A 15,103-nucleotide genomic window follows, 5' to 3' on the forward strand; every position below is an offset into this window, starting at 1 on the left:
GCTTTTTCTCCTGATCATTAATACAGATCTGATGCCTCAACTTCCCCAGTAGTTTTATAGTTTTCCCCCCAAACTTTGCCTTCACAAGAAATTCTCCTTTTCCCCTCTGAAACTCTGCTGCTGCCTTTCTAGCTCCCCTCTTTTATCTTCCTGCCTTGGAGAGTAGCACTCTCCATCTGTCTCCTCTGCCCTCTGTACATCTCCTTTATCATCACGTAGGGACTTGATGAGGATCACAAACAAGTACAGGTTCTTCACAGTACCACGGCACATTTATCTCAATGGCACATAAACCTAATTATTTATCAGTTTATCTGAATGTGGTCTCGGCTCTTTGGTTCATTAGTTGATCAGCTGCCTTAATCTAAACCTTGATGAAGAAAACAGACTTATTGAGAGACGGAGCCACGCGACAGCATGGGATGTAACATTTTACATTCATACATAGAAGTACTGCTTATGCCACAGTGTGATTAGTTTTAGAAACCCAGAGCATGTTTTGTCTGTCTTCTGATCGTCATAAGATTTGGCTTTATGTATGTGTTGCCACTGATCACTGTATCACTGCAGCAAATTCAAATGAATAGTTGAAGCACAAAGTGGCCCTCTTTTTGTGTGACATCATCTAAACGCATTTGCACATTAGAGGATGATTATGGGACTAGGAGTTCAATTATGGCTCGATAAAAATGGACTTGATTTGTGGAAAAGGATCTTGAAGACCAGGGGAAAAAAAGGCAGGGAGATGGTAATGTGATATTATCCCATTAGAAATGAATATGAAGCTGCATGCCTGCGAAAAAATGTGCTATCCTGTAAAACTAAACATAATCCCTGCGCTGCTTTGACCTCGCTCACTTCTCTCTCCCACTTCCTCTTTCCCTCCAGGGAGCCATTCTCACCACCATGCTGGTGTCCAGAAACTTCTCAGGTGGGTGTGCCCTTCGCCCTCGCCCTCCCTCGCAGCACATACAGAGGGAGGAGGAGGAGGAAGGAAGGTGGATAGAGTCCTCTGCACCTCCTTTAACCCCCCTCACCTCACACACACACTCAGCCCACTCATGCTCAAAATAACAATACGTTTTTGTCTGTGCCTAAAGGAGTATGCTCGCTTAAAACACAGAAAGCGGATTTGAAAGGAGAAGTTCCTTCTTGAGTGATAGAAGAAAACATGTCATGTTTGTATTAATATTTTGTTAGCAGTGCATTGCATTGTGATGTATGTAAGCAGTCAAAATGTGATATTTTGTCATGTACGATACTGTATGTGGGCATCAGTCACGTCCTTGTCTATGCTAATGTATCTCTCCCTGTCTGTGTGTATCTGTGTGTCTTTGTGTGTGTGTTTCCTCTTTTTTCCTGGCCGTGGAGCGTGTGTGTGAAAGAGGGAGGTCTGGAGTTAATGGAGATTTTTATGTCGGGGGCAAGTGTGGTGTTATAAAACAGATGACCACTAAGATTCTGTGTTTCTATGTCAGGGTGCTGAGAGTGACTTATATTGGTTGAAGTTTTGTCCCCAGCCTTTAAAGAAACAGTTAGTCTAATGGCTAATGATTTCAGCCCTGGGCCCAGAGAGCCACAGGGCTGCCCGTCTGTGCTTTAGCCCGTTTCTATCACACTCCGTCCAACAGGATGCAGTTGGCAGTGTAATATATTTGGGCTGTAGCTTGCACTGCCTGTAGCTGTCTGGGCCCATGACTGAATGACATAGCACTGGTGAGACAGGCCTGCATCATTTGCATAGCCCCTCCCAACTGTAGCATTTCTGTCCAATAGTGGGCCGGCAGCATACCAACTCTGCTGCTGCCGCCTCCTCCACTGCCTCACTGGCTCAGGAAGGTACGTCCCAAAGACACGCCCATCCACTTCCTCTCTACACACACAGCTACTTCCTGGCTATGGGGTCATAATACAGTCTGTCCCTGCCCCCCCCCTCCTCCCCTGCCCAAACTCATGCATGCAGCCCCTGCCAGCATGCCATCCTCTTAACATCATTCATGCACACACACACACAGGTTCACACACACACACACACACACACACAGACATGCACAGGTGTCTGCTGGATGCAAATCATCCTTGTCTATGATGCACCAACATCAGATGTTCCTCACGTGCACACCGTCATGCACTCAGCACATCAGCGTCACTTAAATGGTAATCGATTCAATCCTCCCTGTGCTTTTCCCCATCTGCACTCAAAAGTGCTTTTTACATTTACACCTCGCTGCCACTCAGCCTTGAACTCGTATCCTGCCATTTCATCTCCCAAATTGCAGTTATTTGTCTTCACTACCAGCAGGCTCCATCACGACTCCAAATGCTGCTCCATTTGCTGTCCCCTGGCCAGAGCTGTGGGGGGAGGGGGGGCAGGGTATATGCTGGGTTGGGGAGGGGCGTGTATCTTGGGGTTGGGGACTGACACTGCAGGGGCCGGCAGGAGCTGGGTTGGCGTGCTGCCATCGTCAGACCTGGATCTGGGAAGAGAGCGGAGAGGCGGATGTTGAGGAGCTGGGGGAGAGTTTTAGACAGAGACGGAGGATGGGAGGGCTGCCTTGGTGGCGCGTTACCTGAGCCAACTGTTGAAACTATCAACATCATGCAGCCTTCCTGATGAATCTCTTGAGATTAATCACATCCACCGTCTCGTCTCCCCTCCCCAGACCTGTTTTAGTACTTTGAAAAGGCCTCCTTGCCTCCTTGAAGTAATGCCACAAGCCTCCGTGACGGCAAGCCTGGAGCCACAGTTCTGTGAAATACCCAGTGACACACTAGATTCCTCCAAGGAGGGAAGGATGGAAGCCTTTTCTTTTTAAAAGTATTAAAACCAGCATCCTACTGGTTGTGGAGGAGTGGTGAAGGTCGGCGATTCCGAAGGTGGCTCCATGGATTGAGTGTACAGTAGAAATTGACAATGTAGAGCAGGATAGATTCTCTGTGATCTTTTTCAGAGTGGGGAATCTCCTCTGCTCTACAGTGTGCATGACATCTCTATATATCTAGGATGTGTCAGTAGAACAGAGGTGAAAGGGGGGGATGACCCGCAGAGAGATGCCCTCATTTGAGAATGTGTGAGCCTTTGGGGAGGTGGGTGTTTCCCCTGCAATGTGTGATTGGTACGCTGGGATTCAGGGTGACAGTGGTGGTGTGATTGTCAGTTCAAGCCCTCCAAGTGTTGGGCTCCCTGTCTGAGACTGGACCAATCACCTGTTCGTAAGTGCTGTGAATACATATGACATCATCACTCCAAAACCAGGCACCCCAGACCTGGCCCTCGAATTATCCAGCCCTGATTGGCTACGATGATGTCACTCACCATTGCAAAACTCTGACCCTTCTTGTAACTGCTAGCTTATACACTCCACCAGTATGGCTGAGGCAAAGCTTGGCAGTTTGCTTATGATGCTCCCTCTTACCCAGTGACATTGTAGCACAGTGTGAGAGAAGTGTTTTGTTTGAAGCATCTGTGTTTGAGTTTATAGAAGGTTATGTTTGCCTTGCTGCCTTTCGCATGCAGATGTCTTGTGTGGTAATACCATATGGGAGGTGTGCCTTCAGATGCTTTCCTGATGCGTCCCTCCATGGTCATCACTGAGCTGACAGGTTGCTGGAGTCGTGCATCTTACCCGCTGTGCATCACCTGATCAATCCCATGTAGTCACATCAGGCCAGTGAGATCATTTTCTGAGGGAAGGGTGCATTGAGAGAGCACTGGAACGGGGTCCCATACTGTCGGTATTCACACCCTGTTGGCTGCTGCGGTAGCCCACTGAAGCAGATGTTTGCACACCGACCAATCACCTCCTCCCTCCTGGTTGCTTGAATGTAAGCTGTGCATCCTGGGGGCTGTAGTTTATTTTGGATGCTGCATGGCCAGGCCAAGGTAGAACCTGCATATCAACACAACACCCAAGACTATGGAGCATGATGAGTTACCACGGGAAACTGTTTGCTGCCTTAAGTGCTGTACCCCTCACCCCCTCTCTTTTGTATTATAATACTGAGCCCTCTCTTTCAATCTTCCCTTTTTCCCCCTTTCCTCTCCCATTTCTTTTTGAAAGGTAAGAAACATAAGATAAGATTTTTGGAACCTGTGTGTCTGTCTGTGTGTGTGTGTGTGTCTGTCTGTCTGTAGAAAAAAAGAGAGGGTGGCAACAGACAGTTGAGAGCTTTAGAGCTTTAGTCTGAGGGGAGAATGACTCGGGCCTTTAAAGGAAATCAATGATTTACATTAACCTGGCTCATCCTCGTCAGCCCTGGCGGCAGTTTGAGTCTGACCATCACTCTCTTTTAGATCTGCTGGGGGCTGCCAGACAGGAAATGGATTGAGAAAGTTTACTTTGCTCTCAGGTTTCCCCTCATCCCCAGATGACAATGAATGGATTATGATGTGAATGGGTTTTTCGGCTAAGGAGAAAATGGCCAGCAAAACCATTAAGTTCACAGGCAATTTGAAATGAAATGTAGGCTAGCGCTGTATGAAAGACACATGTGTTGGTTTTTTTTTTTTTTTTTCCGGTTTGTTGTTGAAGTGGTTGGTTGTTGTGAGAAAGCTGATGTGTGAAACCAGGCATGGAGGCTGTGGTAAACTGTGAAACTCATGTTCTTTTGCGTCTTTTTTCTCTCCCTCTCTATCCTCCTTTTACAGCGTGCAAAAGTTTACTCAACAAGAAGTCCGACTCAGCTAAGGTAAGGCTGTTTACTCAAACCTCTGCCCTCCTTTGTTCTCCTCCTCTCTTGTCTGATTCCTTTCTGCCTTCTCACTCTGTTTTTCTAGGTCTCTGGCTGTCCCACTCTCGCTCACTCTCTCCTCCTTAATATTGTATTCAGCAATGTCCTTTCCATACTATAATGAGGGATGTCATTTTTCATAGTCTTTTCAGAATTTTTTTTACTCGACAGAAAAATTTCCACTCCGTTCTAAAGGGAGGTTGCTGGTCTCCTGTTTTTCTTGTATTCCAATCACATCCCTGAGTAATAATCAGCCTCCTCTTTCTCCCTGTTGGTCTCTTGCTTTTCTCCCTCTGTCAGTTTCAGTCAGAGGTTTGCTGCTCTCTTTTCCACACACTCATCCTCTGCCACTATGAAGCCCCCCCACCACCCCACCCCTTGTCCTCCTGCTACCTTCCGCCTCCCTTTCTCTTCCTCCCCTGCCCCAGGGGTCACTCTGTGCAGTTAAGTGGCAGAGGCATAGAGAGTTAGTGAAGCAGTAAAACGGATGATCTAGAGGCCATTCTTCGGCACTCACCCTCTCATTTACCCTGTTGGCTCCCAACAGCCTGGGAGCCTCTACCAACATTACCCCCATTCCCTAAACGCTGTGTGATTCTAATGTGTGTGTGTGTTCTCACTTCGTATGTGCATCTTTGTCCCAGCCTTCAACCAACAACAGTAAGAACAGTATAGTGAGCGCCATCAATGCCCTGAAAGACAGCAACATGGCCTCCAACTCCCAAATGGTACAGTAGGCCGCCGCAGTGCCGGTTCCTGCCCCCTAACCCCAGTAGACCCATAGTCGTATCTCATCCTGCAGTGTCATAGTTTCCGCTTTTCACCCCTCATCTACCATCCAGGGGGTGCTGCGCCCTAACATTACCGAATCCACATGCTTTCGTCATCGTTTTTACCCCTAAGGTGCACATGTGCTCTTGAACGTGAACTGATTTCAAGCAGACAAGACACTTAAAGAAGGAAAAGCTGTGAAAACTGAAACTGCCCATTGTTACTTTGAATCTCAGGTTGCACATGTGCCCCTTTTTTTTTGTAGTTCTCTAGGGAGCATGAATGTCTCTGTAGGATTATGTGGCTCTAAAGTGGTAGCACAGAGCACTGTGGAGTCCTGGCCGTCCTAGCTGCCCCTCCTGCCATCCAGCTATTTAGTCTTATCATCTGAAGCCCCCGGTGCCCTTCTCTGTATAAAATCCTTCTTTCCTGTGCTTTTATCTCAATCATTCCCTCCATAAATTGACCTAACTTTCTCACCGCAATCATCTGTTCCTTGAAACCATGTCCTAACACCCTACTCAGTCCTCCTGATCTCGCCCGGCTCTCTTCTCCCACCCTAACCTGTGTATCATGCCTCCACTGACATCCCATCATACTGCCAAACTTCACTTATGTGCTATCATCCGTGACTAGCATGCCATAGTTATTAACACTTTACTAGCATGCATTATTTTTAACATCTTCTAGTGATGTGATTGCATAATACACCATCTGGTAGGGTGGTTAAGGTAGTGTTTCTCAGCTGGTGGTTTGGGACCCAAAAGTAGGTCACAAGATGCTGGTGCCAGGACAAGGGGGCAGAAAACAGCTCAAACGGGGGACTTTTTTTTTGTGAGGTTGTGATTTCAAAGTGTAGATAGAATTTAGGTCCCAATGCAAAGCCAGTTGAGACACACTGATGGAAGCATGTGTTGTTTGGGACTGACTCTTCCGTTGTGTGTCCCAGGAATCTCAGAGCACAGTCGTCCACAACCCTCCTGACGGTGTCAAGGTGAGATGTGTGTGTGTGTGTGTGTGTGTGTGTGTGTGTGTGTGTGTGTGACTCCATCATCCAGCCGCCTGATGACTCTGAAGCCTCTTAGACCGGCTGCGAGCTTCATTAATCTCTCTTGTCTTTCTGCACTTTATTTCTCACCCGCTCCGCACTCCAGGGATCAACAGAGAGCAACACCACCAATGACGAGGAGGAAATGAAAGGTAGGAAAGGTACTCAGTCTTTTTTTTTTTTTTTTTTTCCTCATTTCCCCGCTCTTAATCTTTCTCTCCCTCCAACAGGCTCTTATCTAGAGAAGTGTGTGCATTTAACCGTAGTGACTGGCTAGTGCCAGGCGTGGCGAGATACTACATGTGTCTCTCACACTCTTGACTGTGTGCTTGTGGTGTGTTCATGTGTCTGTGTGTGTATATATGTGTTGTGTGTCTGGCTGCGTTTTGTGTGTGTGTGTGTGTGTGTTCTAGCGGACAGCTCGGCGCTGAGTCAGAACAGCGCCACAGAGGAGATGCCCCCCCTTCTGTCCTCACCTCAAAGCTCACCTGCCAGTAAGTGTATCCATGGCAACCAAAAGCTATATGGTCGCCCCTGGCAAGGACCCCACCCCCCACCCCCCACCCTGGCCTTTTGTAGTCACTGCCAATGACCTCTTACATGTTTGATCCCCCTTCACTCTGGTCCACAAGCTTTTTTCAGGGTTCCCACTGGTTACAGACTTTCTGGAATATCATGGAATTTTAGAGACGAGATCCAGGCAGGGAAAGTTAGGACATTTGCTAAATTCAGGAAGCTTAGGGAAGCTCAGGATATTTTACCAAGGGTTCACTCATCATTTTACACCTTGTTTCACACTTGCATTATATTAGATGGCATTTTCCAGCTGTTTTTATGCCCTGCACAGTGTATGCTCGCCTGTGCAGCTTTACAACTCTTCTAAGCTAAAAACAGTCTCGAAAGCTGATGATACACGGGCAAGTTTTGGGGGGCAGAATCTGAGTGTAAGCAGCTTGGCAAAGTGCAACACCAACTGACAAATTTTACAGTGGATGAAATAACACACCCTGCCACCATCCCTGTTGTCTTGGCCTCGTCTTTTCCACTGCAAGGTAATAATCATATTTTAGGCTTATGTCGTTATCAATAAAGAATCATTTATTCCACTGGCAGCCATCAGCTGGCTAGCTAGATTAAATGTATTAAAATTATTGCTGCTGTTATTTCCTAGTTGTTTATTATTTAACAATTGTAGTTATTATTGTAGCTCATATTAGATTAATGTACCTTTCTGACATGAAATAACAGGTTAAACACAGGCGCAACTATTGACATTAACTAAAGCACCATTCCATGTAAGTGTAGCAGAGCCTTCCCATTGGTCCAGTGTGAACAACAGCAGCACCCTGACTCTGTTAGACCTGAACTGAACAGAACCTTCATTCATGTCATCAGTAACACCTGTTTATCTGCTGCTCATGTCATAATGACAGCTCTGAAAAAGGTCAAAAAATACATTATATAGAATGTGTTCCCCTTTTATATACACATAGGCCTATTTTTGATAACCTCCTAGTAATAGAATTTATTCATTTCATGTGTTATCAGCATTGCCTTGCTCTCGTCACACCACTTCACACAACTGTTTTTGGTTGAGGACAGGTCACCTGACCAGTTTTCTTGTCTCTGATCGGCTGATGTTGAAACACTGCCAGCAAAGCTTGCTCCCTGGTCGAGCTCGGTTAGATTTCCAACTGACAAATTGTTTGCAGTGGGAAATTATTGTCCTGAGTTTGGCCTAAAAAAAATTGCTTGTGTATCAGCAGTTTAACAAACCAAGAAGGACAAAGACATTTTCAAGCCACAGAGGCGCTCTGACTTACTTTTGGAAAAATCATTAGTCATTGAATTTAATATTGGGGCCACGGTGGGAACCCTGTCTTTTCGTGCTCTGGCGTGCGCGCGCGTGTGTGTGTGTGAGTGTGTTTGTGCGGTGTGTGTGTGTGTGTGTGTTCCTTGTTGATCACTACATCTTCCCCCCTGTCCTCCTAATGTGACAGATCCAGCTGGAGGAAACCTTGCTTACCATGCAGCTGTGCGTCCTAAGCTGGCCTCCTCCTCTGCTGCTCTGCAGAGGCCCGTCTGGCTCGATAGGAGCCTCGCACACATTTCTCTCATCTCCATCGTTCCCTCCTCCACTCTCCTCTCCAGCGCTCTATTTTACACTTTTGCTCTTTTCATCTCTTCTTCTTTGTTCTCTAACCTACTCTTCCTTCCTCTCCTTGTATGCCGTTCTACTCTGTTCTCCTGTAGCCCTTTTTCTCTCTCATCCTTACCTCCTGTTCTCCTCACACACACCTGCACTGAGGGATGCTCTGTCTCTCTCCTCCCTCCACAGCTGCTCCCAGCTGGCAGGTTTCAGCCTCCACTCTTCCCTCCTGTCCCCTCCCCGTCTCTTCCTTCCTCAACATGCTCGTCTCCCTGCTGGCCTAACCTGAACCAGTAACAAACGGCGGTTTCGATCTTGTCTTTGCTGGATTCCGTGTTTCATCAGAAGAGACTTTGTAGATCAGTGGTAGAGTAGAGGTGAACGGAGCAGGCTGGTAAATGACTCTGTACGCCCACATCGCTCAGCACCACGAGCACAGTTGCGCTCATCTTGCTTCCAGCTTGCTCTCCCCATCCTGTCCTCACGTTACCCCTCCGCGAGCCTGCCAGAAACCCACACTAACTCTCTATGCTGTTTCTGTCTCTTATTTATTTTCTAATGAAATGCGCTGCACACTAACCCACATGAGCCGAGTTCCTTTTTGTGTTCCATTTTGTCACTTTCTTTTGCCGTGTGCGTACCTCTAACTGCATGAGTGGTGTGTGTGTGTGCGGGCGATTGCATGCAGGGCTTCATGTATGATTCTGCCTCGTGTGTGTTGACCATTCGTTGTGTGTTCCAGCTGTTCCACCGCATGATGTAAAGCGCATGGCCTGGAACAGCACAGGCAACAGCTCCTGCCCCGACTCTGAGCACTCTCAGTCCACCCTGCCCGCCGCTCCTCTAGGGAGCGACACTGCCCTCACTAAAAGCAGCACTCAGCACAGTAAGAACACATCTGGACTACTTCACATTCTTTCCCGCTACCTTACTAACAAATGTGTTGCAGACTAAAACCTGGCATGGCTAAAGCATCCATTGTCTCCGGAGTGAAGAAAGTGGCCTTGATTTCTGATCAAGTGATGTTCATTTGTGAAGTCACCACTCTTAACAGATATTTGGTTTGTCAAATAATTGGTTGTTGTACTGTTGCAGTGCGGGTTGCAGAAACACTAGCCTTAATAAGGCCTAGTTAATTATTGAGTCTTTGCATCTTGTTTTCCTCTAAACAAGTGGAAATCTCAGCGGAGTGAGCTAATTTCACTTGTTTTCAGTTCATTGTCTGTTTCAACAACGTCTTGAAACGAGAATCGACATCTTAAAATAAGGAGCTCCACTCACCCCACTTGCAGAGAGCTTTTCTGTTTGTTAATGAAAATAAGATATTAAGAGTAACACTAATGACTTAAGATGGATTTTTGCATCATGGGATCTTGTTTTTTTGTTTTTTTTTTTTTCTTTTTAAGTTGGTGTAGCAGGATGTTCTCAGTTCACTTCATAAGAAAAGCCAAAAGAAAAATAGCTAAATTTAACTGGAGGTGTTTTTTGTGCAGTCGTGTGTAATGATTGTGGCTCAGTCACGCCTCACTGAGTCATCTCTGGCCAGTTGTTTTGGGATGGAAGGTGAGAAGAGGAGACAGGGACGTGATGAGGTTGAGCTGGGTTGGGACGGGGTGATGGAGTTGAAGAGGGCCGATAGCTGACAGGTGGAGGTGTAGAGGCAGACAGGGATGGGAAGTCAGATCTGTCAGATCTGTCCTCAGGACAAAACAGCCATATGCTTTATTATTCTCTCACCTATTATTATCTCTGTCTCCCTCTCTCTTCCCACCATTTACCACCTTTCTCTCCCTTCCCCTCTCCCCTGTGCTCTCTCTCTCCTGCCCCCCACCCCCTCTCCTGTCTCTAGCTCGTAAACAGGAGATTATCAAGATAACAGAGCAACTGATCGAAGCAGTCAACAATGGAGATTTCGACGCCTACACGTTAGTACATCATGTAAAACAGTGACAAATTAACCACTGAGGGGTTTTGCATCAAGTAAAGGAGTCTGAGGAATGTGCTACTTTATAGCTACCAGCTTTGTGTAGAATTGCTGAATTATTGCTGAATACAGAACTTTCCCGAGGCTCTCTGCTCTAAACTGTCTCACTTTCTCCATCTCTCTCTCTCCCCCTCCCTCGCTCGCTCGCTTCCTTCCCCACTTTATTTGTCCCTCTCAGGAGGATTTGTGATCCCGGGCTGACCTCTTTTGAACCTGAGGCTCTAGGGAACCTGGTGGAGGGCATGGACTTCCACAAGTTCTACTTTGAAAACCGTGAGTCTCCGACTGTGTCCATTCACAGAGCACGGTTTGTTTTTAAATGGCTTGGCGCACCAGGTGGGTCGGGCTTTTCCTCCACATGGGACAATGAGAGAGTTTGGACAATTCCTGGAAAGTGCTTGGAAAGCCATTTTAGTGGTGTTACGGTGCAAGACACCATCTGAAATCAAATGGCCTGATTTGATCACCTTGATAAACCCTGTTGTTTTTCTGCTTGGTCAAAACAGTTCACACTCAAAAGTCTACACTGCAAAAACTCAAAATCTTACCAAGATTATTTGTCTTATTTCAAGTCAAAAATGTCTTATTACTAGTCAAAATATCTCTTTAAAATAAGACATGATCACCTCAGAAGTAACTTGTTTTTAGACAGTTGTCTCTTGTTTCAAGTGAAAATTCACTTGAAACAAGTGAAAATTTGCTTGTTTCATTGGCAAAATTTGTTTCTTGTTTCTAGCTAATTTTCACTTATTTCAAGTGAATTTTCACTTGAAACAAGTGAAAATTGTCTAAAAACAATTTACCTCTGAGGTGATCATGTCTTATTTTAAGTGTAATGAGATATTTTGACTTGAAATAAGACATTTTTGACTTGAAATAAGACAAATAATCTTGGTAAGATTTTGTGTTTTTGCAGTGTAAGCTGTCAATCGGTGACTGTTTTGATTTTAGAGCTGAAATATGTCAACGTTAAAAAAAAAAAAACTGTAGCCCCATTTTGCATTAGCAGTTGAAGTTGTCTGTTCCTTTGTTCTGTGCGCAGTGCTGAGCAAGAACAGCAAGCCGGTGCACACCACCCTGCTGAACCCACACGTGCACCTGATCGGAGAGGACGCCGCGTGCATCGCCTACATCCGCCTCACACAGTTTGTGGACTCGACAGGCCGCCCTCGCTCCAGCCAATCAGAGGAGACCAGGGTGTGGCATCGCCGCGATGGCAAGTGGCTCAACGTTCACTTCCACTGCTCAGGAGCGCCCGCTGCACCACTCCAGTGATCAGGTAGCGAGCTCTCAAACACACACACACACACACACACACACATTCACGCTGGCTCACTCAGATGTTTTTACACGATTAAAGATAAAAGCAGCCACCAGACAAGTTTTAGTACATTTTCACTGTAACTGGTCACTATGTTACGTTCTATTCTGTTGTAAAAGTGCTGCTTGGTTCAAGTGGTGGCTCTTTGCTCATATAACACTGACGCATGTCTTCCTCCTCCTCTTCTCTCCTCAGTGGTCCTGAAGCTCCAGTCTACTGGAGTGTGTGTTTTGGGGGGCAGGTTTTTCAGCGAGCGTGTTTAAGAGGCACGTCCTCTGCGTGGATTGGCTAATGCCAGGAGCCCGGCCGGGTGAGATCGCATCCCTCTCCACGACACCAACCAATCCCGTCCCTCCTTTGACCTGCTGGGGGCCGGCTGAACACAGACACCGCCTCCATGGGATGATGCATGCATCTGGCGCCTGATAGGAGGGCGCGTCTTTGCCCTCTCACCCTCCCCTGGCAGCCATCTTTTTTCTGCCCGCGCGAGATGAGACATCCGGGGGAGGAGAGGGTTTACAGTTGAACTTGTGACAGTTTATGAGTATGAGTTATGAATATACTGTGTAAATTATGACTAGATGTACCAGAAACCACCAAAACCCAACCAAGCATTTATATTTACTATCTAATAAGGGAGGAACCGAGAGGAATGTGGAGGTAGCAGCTGAGATTTTTTTGGACACATTTGGCATTCTAGGAATTTACCGGGTCGAACGTGTTTGTGCTCGATACCCAGACGTTGATGTAAAAGATGTAGGGAGATTTTCCCCCTCAGCGCAAGTCCAGAGGGAAGAAAAAAGAAAAAGAAAAAAAAAAAAATCAAGTCAGCTCAATCGGAATGCGTGAGAGAACTTGATGACGAGAGAAACTTGATATCAAAAAACGTGAAGCACCAAAGTGTAGAACTTTAGGCTTTTTATGTGTTCATGTGTTGATGTTTTTGTTTGTATTCTTGTTTTCCGAAGAGAAGGGAAAGCCGGGAGGGACTGCGTTCAAGGTTGACGTGTTTGTTGTGTGTTTTTTTTTTTCTTTCTTTTTCTTTTTCTTTTTTCTTTCTTTCTTTTTTTTTTTTTTTTTTTTTTTTTTTTTTGCGTCCTGTCCCACTGCGTTCCTGTGAATAATCGGAAGCTCGGTGTCTGACTGATCCTATATTTGAGGCTACTTTTTAAAGCGACTTGAGTTTTTAAAACGGGATTTTCTTGTGCAAGTTTAAAGCCGCCGCGCGTGTCGAGACGTTCAGTTCGTGTCTGTATGCAGTGGAGGGAGAGCGAGGGCCGGGAAAGGCGTCCGCGTTTTGCATGTTTGCCCGCCACCTCTCCCTCATTTGCCCCGCCCCACCCCTTCCCTCTCTTTTTCCTCTGCTCCTCGCCCTCTTCTACCCTTTATCTTCTCCTTTTCTCTGTTTTCTGCAAGGGCCTGGTTTGTTTATAATCACTGTGTAAATACAGTGTATGTATAGATATATGTAGAAAAGTGTAATATATGTACATGCATCTATGAGACACTCATCCTGTGCATCTGGTCGTGGGCCCCGCCCCCATGACCTCCGTATTAACCCGGATATGACCTTAGTCTCTGATTTGGCTCCAGGGCGTAAAATCTCTTTTGAACATTTTGAACACTTTATTTTTTTTTTTTTTTTTTGGGTGGGGGGGGGTTAACGCTCTTCCTCATATATAGCGGGTGTTCTCTTTCCTGTCGTTATACAGCGACTAAAACAAAAAAAAACCACACGTTACCAGCTCTCGTTCTATGGCCACATGACTGTTTTTGGACACAGGGAAATGACAACCACACAGGGTGACACAGGCTGACCACATCCCCTCAACAAAAAAAAAAAAAAAAAGAAGAAGTTTAAATACCTTCATGACAGTGTCCCCATCCCTGTTTCCACAATGCTGTGAGCTGTCACATATCACACACACGCGCACACACACACGCCTGGTGGTGTGTCGAGGCTCTGTAACATATCCGCACCGCTGCTGTGTGACCAGACATTAACCCTCGCTGTGCTGCTTAACCGTCTCCATCCATCCGCACGGTTGTATCCGCCCCCCCCGCCCCGCCCCGACTCCACGTCTGAAAACCTCCCCCGCTCTTGAAATGTTCGTTTGTACCTCTCTCTGTCGTTTCTCCGTTCACGTGTTACTGGTTTTTGATTTTTATTTTACTGTTTTGATTTTATTTGGTTTTATTTTTATATTTGCTGTCGTCGCTGTTGCTATTAACTGTCGTTTGCCGTTTGGTAATTTTTGCCGCTCTGCCAAGCTAGAGTTCTGCACTCTCCCTCAAACACACACACACACACACACAGAAAAGGGAAAAATAAAGAGGGAGGAAGATAGATTTTTTTTGTTTAAAAATGCAAAAATTATGATTGAATGATCATTGATTGATCAGGACTAAATTATTTATTAAGGTATTCTGCCCTTGGTGGTTTTTAAATTCTGTCTGCTCGGTAGAGAGGACTTTCAAAAACAAAGATAGGGGAAAAGTGAGAGAGAAAGAGTTGGTGTGGGTCATCAAGTTGTGTGACCCGCACTGTTGAACCAGAGTGGGAGACCTAGTTATATGCATGTTTCAGTTAAGCATTTCTACCATGTACCTACCTGAATAAGGGTGGAGATAGTGTTTATAATATATGATATTTGCATCTTTGAAATGACAACCTCCTCCATCCAGAATGTTGAATAGGTGACATGAAAAATAAAAACGCAAAAAATGAATTTTAAAAAAGGATTCAGGAGCCGTAGCTTGGTATGAGGCCCTCGATGTTAGCATTTTCCCTGCGTTGTAATGATATACTATTGGGCTGCGCTTTCTCCCCCAGCCTTCACATGGATGGAGTTTTTTGCATGATCATGATGTACAATGAAATACAACCATGAATTGACGACTATCAAGTGTTTGTCTGAGTGTTAGTTGGTCTTCATCATAGCTTTGTTATTCTTCAAAACTTGGATCTTGAAAGTATTTAATAAAAATACTATTTCAGCACTGGTTTGTCTCGCTAACTCTTCTTTTTTTCCCCACCCACTCCACAAATACGGTTTCACCTCTGGTCTGTCACTCTGTCTTGATTTCAAGCTTGTCATT

General features: G+C 45.8%; 1 protein-coding gene across 14 annotated transcripts in view; it reads left to right on the forward strand.

Annotated features, from left to right (window-relative positions):
- Positions 1-15,004, forward strand: part of camk2g1 (calcium/calmodulin-dependent protein kinase (CaM kinase) II gamma 1) — a 28,373-nt gene extending 13,369 nt beyond the window's left edge. Inside the window, exons 12-23 of one of the 14 annotated variants that reach the window (XM_030077245.1) lie at positions 889-931; positions 1,777-1,839; positions 4,649-4,689; positions 5,376-5,459; positions 6,452-6,496; positions 6,657-6,711; positions 6,964-7,044; positions 9,442-9,585; positions 10,549-10,624; positions 10,862-10,956; positions 11,726-11,962; positions 12,200-15,004. In XM_030077245.1, coding sequence (XP_029933105.1) covers positions 889-931; positions 1,777-1,839; positions 4,649-4,689; positions 5,376-5,459; positions 6,452-6,496; positions 6,657-6,711; positions 6,964-7,044; positions 9,442-9,585; positions 10,549-10,624; positions 10,862-10,956; positions 11,726-11,958 — 960 coding nt within the window. In that variant the 3' untranslated portion in view covers positions 11,959-11,962; positions 12,200-15,004. The remainder of the gene's footprint in view (positions 1-888; positions 932-1,776; positions 1,840-4,648; positions 4,690-5,375; positions 5,460-6,451; positions 6,497-6,656; positions 6,712-6,963; positions 7,045-9,441; positions 9,586-10,548; positions 10,625-10,861; positions 10,957-11,725; positions 11,963-12,199) is intronic. The other 13 variants (XM_030077246.1, XM_030077252.1, XM_030077254.1 and 10 more) reach the window with 13 other exon arrangements.
- Positions 15,005-15,103: the final 99 nt, after the last annotated feature.

This window comes from Myripristis murdjan, chromosome 19 (assembly GCF_902150065.1).
Source record: "Myripristis murdjan chromosome 19, fMyrMur1.1, whole genome shotgun sequence".
Lineage (NCBI taxonomy): Eukaryota > Metazoa > Chordata > Actinopteri > Holocentriformes > Holocentridae > Myripristis > Myripristis murdjan.